The sequence below is a fragment of the Physella acuta genome, unplaced genomic scaffold (genome assembly GCF_028476545.2).
Source record: "Physella acuta isolate Inbredline_101_S28 unplaced genomic scaffold, ASM2847654v3 ptg002590l, whole genome shotgun sequence".
Lineage (NCBI taxonomy): Eukaryota > Metazoa > Mollusca > Gastropoda > Physidae > Physella > Physella acuta.
In genome coordinates, this window is record NW_026734047.1 from 219 (window position 1) to 15,196 (window position 14,978).

The 14,978-nt window shown below is 32.8% G+C and overlaps 1 protein-coding gene across 1 annotated transcript; it reads right to left on the bottom strand.

Moving 5' to 3' along the window:
- Positions 1 to 258: 258 nt before the first annotated feature.
- LOC131933635 (homeobox protein PKNOX2) lies at positions 259 to 14,108 on the bottom strand. Its single transcript, XM_059290317.1, has 8 exons — positions 14,087 to 14,108; positions 12,060 to 12,166; positions 10,740 to 10,868; positions 7,609 to 7,777; positions 5,695 to 5,869; positions 2,858 to 3,039; positions 1,175 to 1,341; positions 259 to 374 (listed from the first exon to the last, which is right to left on the bottom strand). Exons 2-7 carry the CDS (start codon positions 12,140 to 12,142, stop codon positions 1,285 to 1,287), a joined length of 795 nt encoding a protein of 264 aa, XP_059146300.1. The 5' UTR covers positions 12,143 to 12,166; positions 14,087 to 14,108; the 3' UTR covers positions 259 to 374; positions 1,175 to 1,284.
- Between the last annotated feature and the right edge of the window lie 870 nt (positions 14,109 to 14,978).

Sequence of the window (14,978 nt, forward strand, 5' to 3'; positions counted from 1 at the left end):
CCACAGCTCACCAAACAATGTGAGGGTGGGGTGGGGGTGGTAGTGATAGTGATAGAGAGAAAGAGAGGGGACTGCAAGGAGGCGCTTGCAGCTTGTTTTCTAACGGCTCCCAGAAGAGAATTATATATATAGATAAAAGTAAAGCGAAAAAGTTAAGATTTGTAAGTTTCTATTTCCCCTTGTCATGAGCACTCTACAAAACTAATTAAACACTAACAATTTTCAACTGAAGCCATAAAGACATAACTCTCAACATACCACAATGTGTTGGAAAAGCCAAGATTTCATTATTTGAGTAGCCTGTTTAGGTAAGATACCCCGCTTTTGCTTTGAACTCTTTTCATCCTCATCATCATCTGAAACCCTTACATGGTCTATATTAGAAAGCAAAAATAAGGCTATTATGTGACTGAAAAAAAAATAACAATATATAACATAAAACATAAACATATTTTCTTATTTTTCCACATAAAAAAAAATGGAGTGTTTTAATCATTTGACATATTCCCCCCCCCCCCCCCCCCCCCCCCCCCCCGAAGAAGAAAAACCATCAAAGCCAATAGGGAGAAGTATTTTATACCAAAACTTAACACAGACCAATCTTTTTATTAATAGCACATTGAGTGACCTAATTGTTTGAATTGATGTTTACAAAAGTTATAGGATATTTGTATTATGGAACAGCACAAATAATCGTGTTAGTGGAAAGAGCAGGTACAACATTTCAAATCAGAATTTAGAAACTTAGCCAGAAAATACAAGCTGGTAAAGTGACAGTTCTTTTTTAAGCTCATTAGAGCTTATCCTAATGGTTTTCATAACATAAAATGCAACTCCATTCAAGAATTATATATCTAATAAGTTAAAGTACTTTAAGGTAGCTAATTGTTTGACTGACAAGAATACTTTACTTGAGATTTTTCACAAAAATATCTTTACAGCGGAATTATATATGACCAACCTTTATTAAGGTTAGATTTAAGTTAATTTAACATTATTTTAGGTCTTTGGATTCAAAGCTCTAATGTTCAAACTTTTCTTGAAGGTTGGGATTAGTATTCGAGTGGTGAGATTTGGATTAGGTACATTTTCTTTCATTGTTTGTTCTTACTTAATAACTGAAAAACTACTGAAATGAAGGATTTAAAAAAATATTAGATGAATCAAAACATACTGGATTTCAAATCTACTTGCTGCTGCTGTAATGGCAATGACTGAACATGAGGATGCTGGTGCTGCTGTACTGTAGATGTCAAGGACACTCCTATTTGAGACAGTGGTGTGCTACCATGAATAACCTGCTGAACAGGCTGGCTGAGAGGGTGTGAGTGGACCTTGAATCTAAATCAATAAAAAATGTGAACCTCAACAAAAATAATATATGCTAATTTTATCTATAAAAACTGTACAAATTCTTTACAAATGTTTATTATTTTTCTAATTGTGAGTGGTGTGCATGTTGATCTGCTGGTGAGTATGGACAATGTATGAAATTTAATGCTTATTCTCAATAATGAAAACTGTAAAACAACTAAATGCCAAAATGTTAATCTAATGTCATATATGTTTTCATTCTGACAGTCTATACATCAGATTGTCTTACAAACTTGATTTTATGAGAGCTTTTGAACGCTTAAAAAAATTAACCTTTGAATATTTGATAAATAGAGCTTTATGCTTTAAGATGCTTAAGTAAATTTAAATGAAAATGTACAAAATGAGATTGTTATACTTGTGCCACATTGTGTGTGTGTGTATGTATATATATATATATATATATATATATACTAGCTAATAGCTGTGCTTTGCCACGGTGTGGATATGAATATTATCTCAGAGTTTACGCGCTGCGAGCAGGTGTGGATCAGTGTTTCTTCCAGACTTTTTTCGCTGGGGGGGGGGGGGGGGGGGGGGGGGGGAAGGGCACTTGAAATTTTCGGGGGGGGGGGGGGGGACACACGGGACGGGACACTGTTAAAAGTACATATTTTCTATATAATTTTCATTTCGATGGGGGGGGGGGGGTGTTGAGCCCCCCCGAAGAGAATACCTGGAAGAAACTCTGGTGCGGATCCCCGCATTGGGGCGAATATTCCATCAGCGCACTGCGCTGTGCGCGTGTAGCTTATACCCGAACACGGTGAGGGTATGGATATTCCCTCGGAGTTAATCGCGCTGCACGTGGATGGGGGTCCCCGCATTAGGGGGGATATTTTTGTAGCGCATTGCACAGGTGTCAGTATCCTCAGTTTACCGTGCTGCGCGCTTCGCTACGGTGTGGATATGAATATATGGATGAGGGTCCCCGTATTGGGGCGGATATTCATTCAGGCAACTGCGCTGCGAGCGGGTGAATATGTATATTCACAAAAATTAAATACGGTAAAAAAAAAAATTAGTACCGACGCTCTCACAAACGTCCGCCCAGACATCTCTCCCCCCGAACCCAAGGCGTAATTTAAACCGCCGCCAAATAACATGTTTCCCCGGCCATCCGCGCCAAGGGAGACACTTCCAAAATCCATAGAGATGACAGAATGAATGACACACTACCTGGCTGCTCATATTTTATATATATATATATATATATATATATATATATATATATATATATGTATATATATATATATATATATATATATATATATATAAATATATATATATATCCCTTTCTATTGGAGATATTAGAACAATTTTGTTAGTTTTATTCTGATGAAACCAATATATTATGGAGTAATTACTTTTCTAATTTCTTTAAAAGTAATTTTCATTCAGAATACCTAATAATTTTGACATGTCTTTATTTGTTGTTATACGTATTAAAATTATTTATTTAAATTTAAAACTAAAACATTACTTGTATAGGCTGCGCTACAATGCCTTGTGGAGTATGAACCATTTGGTAAACAGTGTTTCCAGACACAATTTGTGGCTGCTGAGGTTGCTGTAAAACCATACTGCCACCCACAACTGTTGGTGAAACTAGTGATGTCTGTTGTACTTGCATGCTGGGATTCATGGTCACAACACTTTGAGAGCCTAAATTAAAATTTGAAAGAATAGGGAATTTACTTGTAAGTTTGCCAAATACTCATTAAGCATATTCATTATATTAGCATATAATCTTTATACCTTTTAAGAAAGATGATTTAAAACACAAACAAAATATTTGTGAAAACATGGAATAGAAACATGAACTTCTGTATTCTAAAATCTTTTGAAACACTACCTGGATCTTAACTAAATGAGAATCATTACATGTTCAACAGTTGGTATTAAGCAGCAAAGGGAAGCTATGAGCTTTCAAATGCTGTGTTAATAAAATAAATATAAAAAACTTTTCTATAACAAACTTTCAAATGTAATAGAAAAAATAAAACAAAACAAACTTGGTTTCATTCATGAAATCATTGGTCGCTAAATGTTCAAGTGGTTTCAGGAGGGACCAATACTTTTATTAAAGAAAGCAAGTCAGTTTTATTTTTCATTGCAATTAAAAGCTTAAAAGAGGAATGTTTTTATAGTTGTTTTATTGTCAACTTTTAGTAATTGCTCTTAATGAAGATGACACCAAACGCAACTCAAAATATTACGGTTAAACCTGGTCAAAAACAATTTATGTGAGTTATGAGATTTTCCACAAACAAGCAAACAAACATTGTGAGCTAAATAAAAGCTCAAAAACCAAACCTAATGTTTCTAGAGCATAAGGCAAATGGCGGGTCAACATGGACTAAAATAGAATTCCATCTAGGTATCTATGTACTATATATTTGCGTGAAACCAATCAGTCCAACAATAAAATATCCTGAAAACCTGAGTACTCAACTAGCCCAAGACTAACTATGATATTACCAAAAGAAAACATTGCGAGAGCAGTGTTTGCAGGGTTTCGATTAAAAGAATAGGTGCTTAATTTACCCATATAATCTATAGGGTGCTGGTGTAAGCACAAAAGACAAAAATTGGGGGAAAGTGAGGAAAGTTTAATGAAAAAAAGCAAACACCAGTGACAAAAGTTTAAGCTTAGTTTTGGATAAAGATCTAGTGTAGCGTTGAGAGTGTAACGAGTTAGTGAACGAAAGCGGCTGAAAGAGTTTAGCTTCAACAGTAATTGAGTCAAGCTCTTCCACCTATCTCCTCCACCCTACACTAGGCCTCCTCCTCCATCGGCCTGTTCAATAAGCACGATTCTGTGGAGAATATTATCATTAAATTCACCCTTAATAAAATTTTAATGAAACCCTTTTACACTTGCAAAGGTTATGGTATTAATTGAATAAAATTAACTGCTGCATCTTACAAAACATTTTTTGTCATATGTGTATCCTTAATTTGTAATCAAATTGTTTTAATTTATATATATTCCATTGCAAAATATACAGCATTTAATGATTAAACTGATAAAAGGTGTGAATTAAGTAAAAAGGTAAGGTCAGCTGACGAAAAGGGTCAACTTGTGTCAATATGGAAAGCCAATCAGTTCTATTTATCTGTTGCTCGTTGTTTTTTATTGCATATGGTTTCCATTATTCATTTTTGTCTCTCAAGTTTTTTAACTTAATTTATTTAAAACGGATTAAAACATTTCAAAAAGTTATGTTATTTTTTATAACAAAATACTTATGACAAGACAAAATTCCTAGAAAAATATATATACTTTGATTTTAGAGGATGATATGCAGATTTGTAAATTTCCAATGTGGTTTTACCTCAATCCACTTGGATGGATGGTGTATGTATTTGGAGTCCGACCCTATAAATTTTGGTCAAATGGCGTCAATTCGTGCAAACATAGTAATCCACCTAGAAAAAGTAAGAGGGGCCTAACTCTAGCTGCAGTTATTAATTCAAGTAGAAAAGTCATTGCATTTGTAGTAAATTATTAAATTTGGTGTCACCCAACCCCAGACGTGGATTGACATGTCTGTTATTTATATTACAATTCTCAAGAAAACCTTTTTGCTCAGGCAAATTTTGCAACATTTAGTTGGTGTCACATCGCCCCTCCCCCCCCCCCCCCCCCCCCGGTTTTTGCTTTAAACAGTGAACAGATAAAACTAATGATGTTTATCTATAGTCTGTTATAAATACAGCTGGATGTAGTAGTATCACTAGTCGGGATTTTGCTCTTATTTAAAAAACTGTTTAACTCTAATCAATCACTTATTTAACTGGAATGATTTTTTTTTTAATATATATATATATTTCTATTTTTGCCTAAATGGTGCCCCCTTCCCCTTGATACGCCTCTTGGTAAAAGAAATGGTCTGAAATGGGTGAAGCAGTTCAATATAATTTAAATTAGGAAAAAGTGCATCTGTACTGTACTTTATTTACAAACTGGACATTGGCAGAACTACAGTGTATCTGCGTGAGTGATAGGGCATTAAAGAGGACTAAAATCCTACCATAAACAAAATGAAAGTTGATATATATTAAGATCAAACCCTACAACCAAAACATCCAATAGTGGTGGTGAATTGGACGGGCAAATTAAAAAAAATAATATTACTTTCAAGAACATTAAGATATGATAAATTAGCTAATTGGAAACTAAATGAATTGAATCAAATTGACACAGCTACTATGATGTTGGTCAGGCGTTGCATGATGCTTGCCCTACAATGAGTCCAAACATATTTAACTTATTTAACATATCCAAAACTCTAACATGCCAGTGTAAATACTTGCCCACACTGAGATCTTGTGGCTCAGGAGAATCACAGCCATCCACATGAAGCAGTTGTTCTGATGTTAATTTTCCCTTCAGACAGGTAATATAACGAGTGCAAAAGTCTTTACACAAATCATTTACTTTTTCCATTTCCATTAAATGAATGCGAAGAACTTGAATTGCTTTAACCATCTATAATACATTGAAGTCATCATTGAAGGGTTAAACTTTAATTATGCATCTTTCAGGTTAAATGAAATACCCTATACAGTATATAGTTGATAAAAATAATAAACAGAAAATAGAAAGGAAAGACTCCTAAAAAAATAATAATAAAAAATGAAATAAATAATTAAAACGTGACAAACTTTTCGCTATTATCTAAAAAGAAGAAAATAAATTTTTTAATGAAATAATTATTACGATTTTTAAAAAATGATCAGTGAGCATAATAAATTACTATGATTCGATCTAAAAATCTAGATCTCTAATTGTTTATAAATACTGACATATACACATAAAGACTAAAGAAATGTTTGATGTGGTAAGCAATAATATTTATTTGCTTATTTGAAAACTGAAATTCATGCTTACATTGTTATTTATAAATTATACTAGCCGTCCCGTACTGGCCCTGCACTGAAAAATCTATCTGTAAAGGACCGTTACTTGCAGAGTTTCTTCCAGGCATCTCTTCGGGGGCTCTGCCCCCCCCCCCCCCCCCCAGAAGTAAGTCTACCGCCCCCCGGATGAAATGGAAATTATATAGAAAATATATACTTTTAACAGTGTTCCCCCCCCCCCCCCCCCAAAATATTAAGTGAGGAGAAAAAGTCTGGAAGAAACACTACTAACTTGTGTTTATTAACAGTGTTTCTTCCCGACTGGTTTTCATTTGCTTTTTTGTTTGTGTTTTCTTTGAGTTTGTGTTTGATTTTGTGTTTGTGTTATGTTTGAGTTTTTTTGTGTGTTTTGGTTTTGGTTGGTTGTGGTTAGGGTTAATTTGAAAACTAATATATTTCCTAAACCAGAGCAATGCCGGGTATATGCTGATTACTAAACACACATGTCATGGTCCTTTACAGATAGGTTTTTCACAGAGGCCAGTGCAGGGCCTGGCCAGGACTGCTAGTAGTGACCCATGCTTTTCTTCATAGTAATTAAAATAGTAGTGTATTATTATATTTAAAGAAAACCTTTTATTTTCTACTTTTTAGTGAATTATTACATAAAAGCTTGTTATTAAAGTGTTGTTATGCTCTTTTAAAAATGTCTTTAAACTTTTTAATGAAATTTCTTAGTTTTGATGGATTAAAATATAAAGTTAAGCACCACCACAAATAATTCTATAAGATATAAATTCAATGAAATTATTATCTCCTTCTAAATAAAATTAATTATTTTCAAAACAAAACTTCTAAATGTATAAGTTAAATGGTTATTTATGGTAAAACAATGGTTATCTTTGCTGACTGTTGACTTTGGGGTGTTAAATAGTATTTATAGATATTTTTTTATGACCTTGACCTATAACTTACATATTAATGAATACAAATTGAAAATAATTTTTTTTGGGAAAATATATATTTTATTCCTCAATTTTCAGAATTACTAAATACCATTATATTAATTTAGTTTTGCTGTAAATTCGCCAGCACATTATATTAAAATAATACCCATGGTTGCGATGTAGGTGAAAAGATTCAGTCATTGGTATTCTTTTTATTTCTGTTATGAGCAATATTTAATTGCATTTAAAACAATATTTTTAAAAAAATGTATTGCTGCATTGTCATCAGATTTCAACGTAGATCTATGAACATAGTTTGAAATGAATTGGTCAGTTAAAAGTAGATAAAAGAACTGATTGCAAAAATCCACCTAGACATTTCATGTAACCAAGTTGAATAAAAGCTAATAAAAATAAATACCAGTTCATTGACTTCATCATCAGTACCAAGTATTGAGCTTTTTGATGTTTCATGATGCTTCATGAAAGCTTGAAGTTCCCTCTCAAAACTATGTGAAGCAATGTCAGGGGAATAAGTTGAATTTTCACATTTGTCAAAAACCATTGCAAGCAATGGGAATAATGGGTGCCTATAAACAATATAAATTCAAAAGAAATATTATAAATATATGCAAAACATATTTTATAACACAGACACACATGATTCCTACAACCTGTAATATTTAAATGTAATAAAAATGATATTCAGATAGTAAGGTCAAACACATCACTTCCTTGAGTTCAGTTCCCACTAATAATTAAAATTTTAACCGTCCTTTCAGTTTGTGCAACATTGAGACATTTATTCAAACATGAAATTTACTACATAATCAAAGCAACATTTTTATTTTTCCTAATAAAGAATTGCCAAGTAATTTTTCTTGAGGTTTCAGTGATATTTGCTAAACAAATCTATACAGAGTATTGTAATCGTGCAAAAAATCGAAATCGAGATTTGTGAAAATCTAGACGTTTTAGACCTCTCTGAGTCGGAAAAACTTAATTTTACAATCTTGTCTGTGTGTGAACACGATAACATGAGTATGAGTACCGTAACAGCTAGGTTGACAAAATTGTATATAGAAATATTATATCAAATTTGTAGTTCGGTATCAACTTTTCAGCGATTTCCGGTAACCGGAAGTGGAACTTATTCTACTCTCGGTTTTTCAAAAGCCTATAACTTAATTACTGTTTCAGTTATATTGAAGAAATTTCACATGTAGATCTCTATGTAGAAGATCTAATTCTCTTTATTTTCTGAGTAATTTCCTGTGACCGGAAGTTGTACTTCACCCTATTTCAAATTTATTTAAAAAAACGCATAGGAATTTATGAATTTATTTTTAACTTGATTGCCCTGTCTTTATAAAAAAAACTCATGTTCCAAAGTACTATACAAATACTATTTGCTGTTCATTTGTTACGCAATTATTTTTTTCTACGAGATTTTTCTTCTATTTAAAAATTTAAGTATTTGAAAATTGATTTTAAAAAACTGTCTATATCCCGACTGCACTGGAGTTACCATCCTCATTAGTGTTATCTAAGAATATTCAAGAAAGTTTAGGGGATATTACTCCCGCTTTATTAAATTGTGTTATATGGATAAAAGAGCAAAGTTATATAACACTATATTATTTTTAAATACACACAAAAAAACGGCTTATGAGGTTATTCTAATGAAAATGTAAGTAGTGATTTTCTCTAAAATGATGTATTTTAACCAATACCTGCTAGCTCTTATGGGACGCTTTTTTATAACTATTTACGTTTAGATTTATAAAAACAATATTCGTAATCATGTAAGTATAATTAGATGTAACAGTCACAGCTTTAGTTATTTCCAAGTTTTATTCTCTTTGATGGATACAAGATTGAACGTTTACTAGACGTTTGAACATAATTTCCGCTTTTTAGACCATGGTATGGCTAACCCTATTGAACATAGTTGTTTTTTTTTTTTAATCTGTCATAAACAACGTAATCATTGGTCTAACAATACAAAATCAGTATTCAGCTTAATTTTCACGTAATTAGCCATATTTCGTGATAAAATGATTTTTAAAATTTGCAATTCATTTACATGGGGTCGTTCGTTACTAGCGTCTCTTTTAAAAATTATTGATTTATAGTCATTTCTTCGAACATTGCCCAAAAGCTAAACCATATCAATCTTTTTTATATTTGAGGACTTTGGATAATATGGGTTAATCTTAGCTTTGGTAGCACCATATTGAAGAGTCTTGGTAATGCTTTAAAATGTTTTGACATACATTTACAGGTAGTGGTGTCCCTAGGCCGAGTGTCACAACTTAGGTGTCACTCAACCCATCTCTAACTATTTTGTCTATACCATTTTATTAATATAGATTAACAACTGAATAAATTATTTGACTCTTAATTTTACTATTTTTTCAATTTGGTCTAACTCCCTAAATGCCGTCAACCTTTATCCCAAGTCGCTAAGAGAACTTCATCAATGCATTAACAATAGTGTATTTTAGACACGTGACCTTATTTTCTATAACGGAGTTATTTAAAAGTAAACAAAGCAGGAGCTATATTTCTAAGATCAAAGTTATTGGGAAGCGGGTTTGTCCACACTCCCGCCCAGACGCCCCAGGGAAAGCCTTGAGTATTAAAATCACCGTCAGCAAAAGTGAGTTAGAACACACCCCGGCGTCCGCCCCATCGTATCCATAGTGTATCGCACCTACCCTTTTAAACGAACGTAGGTGCCATAGTGCCTAGGGCACTTAAGCCCAACGTGCCGGGGCACCACCCCTCCAAAATTTAATTTCTTTTTTCGCAGAAACTTTCCCAAGTTTCATGACGATCGGAACAAATGTGTATTAATGTTTACAAGACAAACAAACAAACACTAGAAGAGTCAGACCCACATACTTTCATGTTTATAGATATAGACGCCTAAGCTCTAACGGACAACCTGTTTTACACCCCTGCCCCCTGTGCCGGTCGCCCAATCAACTGATCCCAGTTGCTTAGGTAGCCGCGGGGAAACTCGAATCGCCCAAAAGCTAACAACCTCTAGACATGATTTCTTTTAGGCACCTCTCCAAGCTCCCCCCCCCCGAGCAAATTTTAAAATATTTATAACATATCTACCCCCCCCCCCCCCCCTTTTGGAACAAAGCAAATAAAATTTCGCAGTTGTATTTTATGCCAGAAATTTTTATGGGCAAAGGGAAATAACCAACTTAATATTTTTTTGTTATAAATAATCTCAGTTTGGTTAATACCTTTTGATTAAATAATTACAGTTTTAGTATATTCCATATTATCATTCGGGGACCCTTGGGGGGGGGGGGCGAAATCATTTTTTTCTTGCTAAAAACTTCCAATGAGTATTGTCATCTTCCCAAAGTTTCATGGCTATGGGATAAACAGTGTAGTAATTCATAAAGGACAGGCACACCTGTCCACAAATAGACATACGATTTTATATATAGATATTTGTGCATGATCATTATCAATAAAACGTTTAACTAGAAACTTTTTAAAAAATTGTAGCATATTGAAAAGAAATACCTGTATATATTTTGTTTATAAATTTCAAAATTTGCTATATCCTCAGGAGCATCATTTTTTATTTGCAAAGAATGAGGTACACTTGAACATGTATCTTGTGCTGCCAAGCTCAAGATATTTTGTTGTAAGCTAAATAAGAGAAAAATAACAGAGTATCATAGGACTTTTTATTATTGAATCTCAACACACACAAATAAGCTACACTACACTACAAAATATTTGCTGTCACTGACAGCACGATAAAGAAAAAAAAAAGGCTGAGAGCGCAACTTAATTAAATCAAGTATTAGTGTAGCCAGCCAATGAAAACTAAATCATGCTCAAACCCTACGCCTATGATAATAATTATACATTATAGTTTTATATTTAAAATGCCGCAGACTTAAAAACATCATCAAAATCGTCTGCAAGAAATAGCGCAAGAGGAAAAACAAAACAAGTATTAGTATGAAAAAATTGATAGCAATAAAGTTTAAATGCAAAAAAAAGGAAAAATATATATAATTTCATGTACTTTAATTAAAAGGTAAAACAAAAACATTGGTCGCAGTTTGTATTGTAGATATTTCAGAAGCGCCAACAGCTTTAATTTAAAAAAAATTAGATTCAAATACACTTTATGTAAGATTAGGTCGATATGAAAATATAAAAAAGCAATATTTTATTCAGTCGACACCCAACAGGAATAAAATGTATTTGCTTCATAACATGAGTAATGCTAACAATAATATCTGCCCCCTCTGTTGACGCTGTCAGGTGCAACCACGTGAACAAAGTTCACCAATTGATGGGTATCACTACTTATCTAATTATCTCCTGGTTTGTTATTAAATATATTAATTTTTATATTTAGACAAGCATTTAGGGATCGTCCATAAATGACGTCACATTCGTAGGGGGGAAGGTATGGGGGTCCGTAATTTTTTGACGGTTTGTGATGAGGGGGGGAGGGGGGGGGGGGGTCTGATGGTGTGACGTGACTGTCACACTTTTGCATTATAAAAAGGCAATTTTACAAAATGAATTTTAGCCGTTATTTCACGTTTTAGAAATTGTTTTAATAAATTGTAATAGGAATTGATTAAAATACACTTTGTTGACAGATTCAGACAAAAAATTTTAAAAATAGCGATGTTTTAAGAAAAATTCAACTGCAATTTTGAGGGGGTTGAAGGATGAGGCGTGGCGTCATTTTAAGGGGGTAGGGGTCTGGATTATTGTGACAATGTGACGGAGGGAGGGGGAGGTAAAAATCGTCCAAAAAGGCGTGCCGTCATTTATGGATGACCCCTGAGCATACTATGGAAACATTCTACTTACCTTGCTGCACTACCAGACAGTCCCACATTACTAATAACAGGTGCGTCGGAGTATGATGGGATGTGATTCTGAAGGATTGACATAGTCTAAACATTTGCAAATCGCTTCTGAAAAAATAACAATTGTAAGAAGCTGTCAATATTTTGTTAAATTAATATTGACAATGAAAATATTATAAGCTCCATATGTGTATATATATATATATATATATATATATATATATATATATATATATATATATATATATATATATATATATATATATATATATATATATATATATATATATATATATATATATATATATATATATATATATATATATATATATATATATATATATATATATATATATATATATATATATATTCAAGTGCCCGGAGAAAGAAGGCTAAAAAAAAGACAATATGTGTGTGTGTAATTGCAATGTCAGTATTAATATGCTTGCCTACCCTTATAGTTCGCATAATGTTAATGCAACTTTCTTTTTAATTAATGATGTAAATTAAGCAACACATTTTAAAAAACCTCTAAAATATGGCGAAACAAAAAAAGCCATGAAGAAGAAAAAAGAATGGGAAGGAATCAAATTTCGTAATAGATAATCCACAATGTTTGAGTGTTTGGACTAACACGTGAGCGCCATGGCGTCTAAGTTCGTTTTAAACAGTGCGAAAGACTATGCATTAGATAGGGTATTAGAGTCGTTTACTAATCATAATCAGGCGCGTCCCGCGGCGCCCCGGCAAGGTGCGAGTTGGCGCTCTGTGCCAATCCTTGAGCGCTATGGCGCCTTCGTTCGTTTTAAAAAGTGCGATAGAATATGGATAAAATGCGGCGTTAGTCGTTCACTTATTTGAATCAAGCTCCGGCGTTTCGATCTAGACTGACGAGGAAGTGAGTTAAATAAAAGCTTGTAAAATGATAACATTTGTAACTAGTAGCCTCCTAGGGTAAACTAACTTAATCTCTATTACTATTTACATTATTTCTCATTTTATACAAATAAAAATACTCATTGCATCAGGCGCGGTCAGCGGTCATGCAAAGTCTAGAAAATGTCTAGAAAAGTTAGTTATCTAATACAGGGGTCGGCAACCTTTTGAGCCGGAAGAGCCAAAAGTTACAATTTACAAAAATATAAAAGAATATTTATACATAAAAAAACAAACAAATATTTCGCACAAAACATAAAGTATTTTAGCTAGCTCTAGTACAATAAAATTAGTAATCAAACAATATAACTATAGGACTACCCCAATTCACTTTACAAGCCATTAGCCAATAACTTTTTTTTCTTTCTTTACGGACACCACCGGCTCAGGCTTTCTTGTGTTTTCTTAATTTATCAAGGGACGTAATAAGTGCTAAAGGACTAAATGAAAATTATTTTCAGACACAGTTACAATTTTTGTGAAGGGTGCTACATTTTCTTTAATTATGTTTGATGCACATGCCGTCAATTTGGAAAATGACATTTGTTTTATTACACCTTCGATATTAATTTTTTAAATCATTAATTTAGATAATGAACGCTTTAGATATCTTACACTATGGCAATCAAGGCAATTTTTTTTTACTATATTCCTTTGATATTACGGGTCCGCCCGACACATAGAATTGAACTTTATATATTAGATCAAGGGTCGGCAACCTGCGGCTCTTTTAATGTCAAGATGCGGCTTTTCAGTTTCATGCACAAATCTTAATAATTAGGCCTATAATATATTTTTTTCAAAACTCATTAAAAAATATTATAAAGAAATACAACTTTAAGCAGGACAAAACACTCATCAGAGAACAGTGACAATAGGTGTTTTCTTCCTGTTTGGATTTGCGTTTGTGGTTGGGTTTGTTTGTTTACGTTTTCTTTTCTGTTTGCGATTGTGTTTTGTTTGTATTTTCGTTTGTGTTGTGTTTGCGGTTTTTTGTTGTTGTTTTTTTTTGTTGTGGTTAGGGTTAATTCGAAAAGTTATATATTTCTTAAACTCGGGCAATGCCGGGTATATGCTTATTACTAAACATACAAATCATGGTCCTTTACATCGAGTCTAGAATCTATCTAGATTTTCTAGATCTAGATCTAGATCTCTAGATCTAGATCTTTCACAGAGGCCAGTGAAGGGCCTGGTCGGGACGGCTAGTAGATCTAGATCTAGATCTACTTTTATCAGTCTGGAAAAACCATTAGTTTTCGAGGATAGCTTTTTCTAGATTTCTCTAGATCTAGATTCTATATCTAGAAGAATCTAGAATGCAGATATTATCTGGGTTTCTACTTCTAGACTAAACCCGAGAGTAACTACACTTTAATTATAGATCTAATCTAACCTAGATTATTTTATAATAATTCTTAATATTTAGGCCCAGATCTATTAAAATATCTAGATTTCTAGATTAGATTCTATTTCTACACTAGATTTCACTAGATCTATCTAGAATTCTAGCTCCATTTCTACTAGATTTTAGATCTAGATCTAGATTAGATCTAAACGTTTTCATTTAGTCTACAAATTCTAGAATCTACATTAGATATAAAAATCTGATCTAGATTCTAGAGTTTAGAACATTATACTAGAATCGAGATCTATATTTCATAAGTTAGAGCTAGATCTAGATCCTTTTATTTTTATTCTAATCATCTAGATCTAGATCAAATCTACTTAATACTTAATAGTGTTTATCTGGATCTAGATCTAGCTATTCATACTAAAATCTAACTTCTAGATCTATATCTATAACTAGAATTAGAATCTAGATCTAATCTAGATTCTAGCCCAGAGATCAACTCTACTAGATTCTAGATCTAATCTAGATCTAGTCACTAGTTCTACTAATCTAGATATCTAGACTCAAGACTCTATGCGCTATAGACTATAGATCTAGATCTAGAGTATAGTTATAGATTCTTCTAGATCT

Excerpts from the sequence above, each read along its gene's own strand:
- LOC131933635 (XM_059290317.1), bottom strand. The coding sequence starts at position 12,142 with ATGTCAATCCTTCAGAATCACATCCCATCATACTCCGACGCACCTGTT. Across the intron at positions 7,778-10,739 it reads TATAAACAAAATATATACAG|GCACCCATTATTCCCATTGC; the intron begins GTATTTCTTTTC and ends TATTGTTTATAG. Across the intron at positions 1,342-2,857 it reads TTGTAGCGCAGCCTATACAA|ATTCAAGGTCCACTCACACC; the intron begins GTAATGTTTTAG and ends TTATTGATTTAG.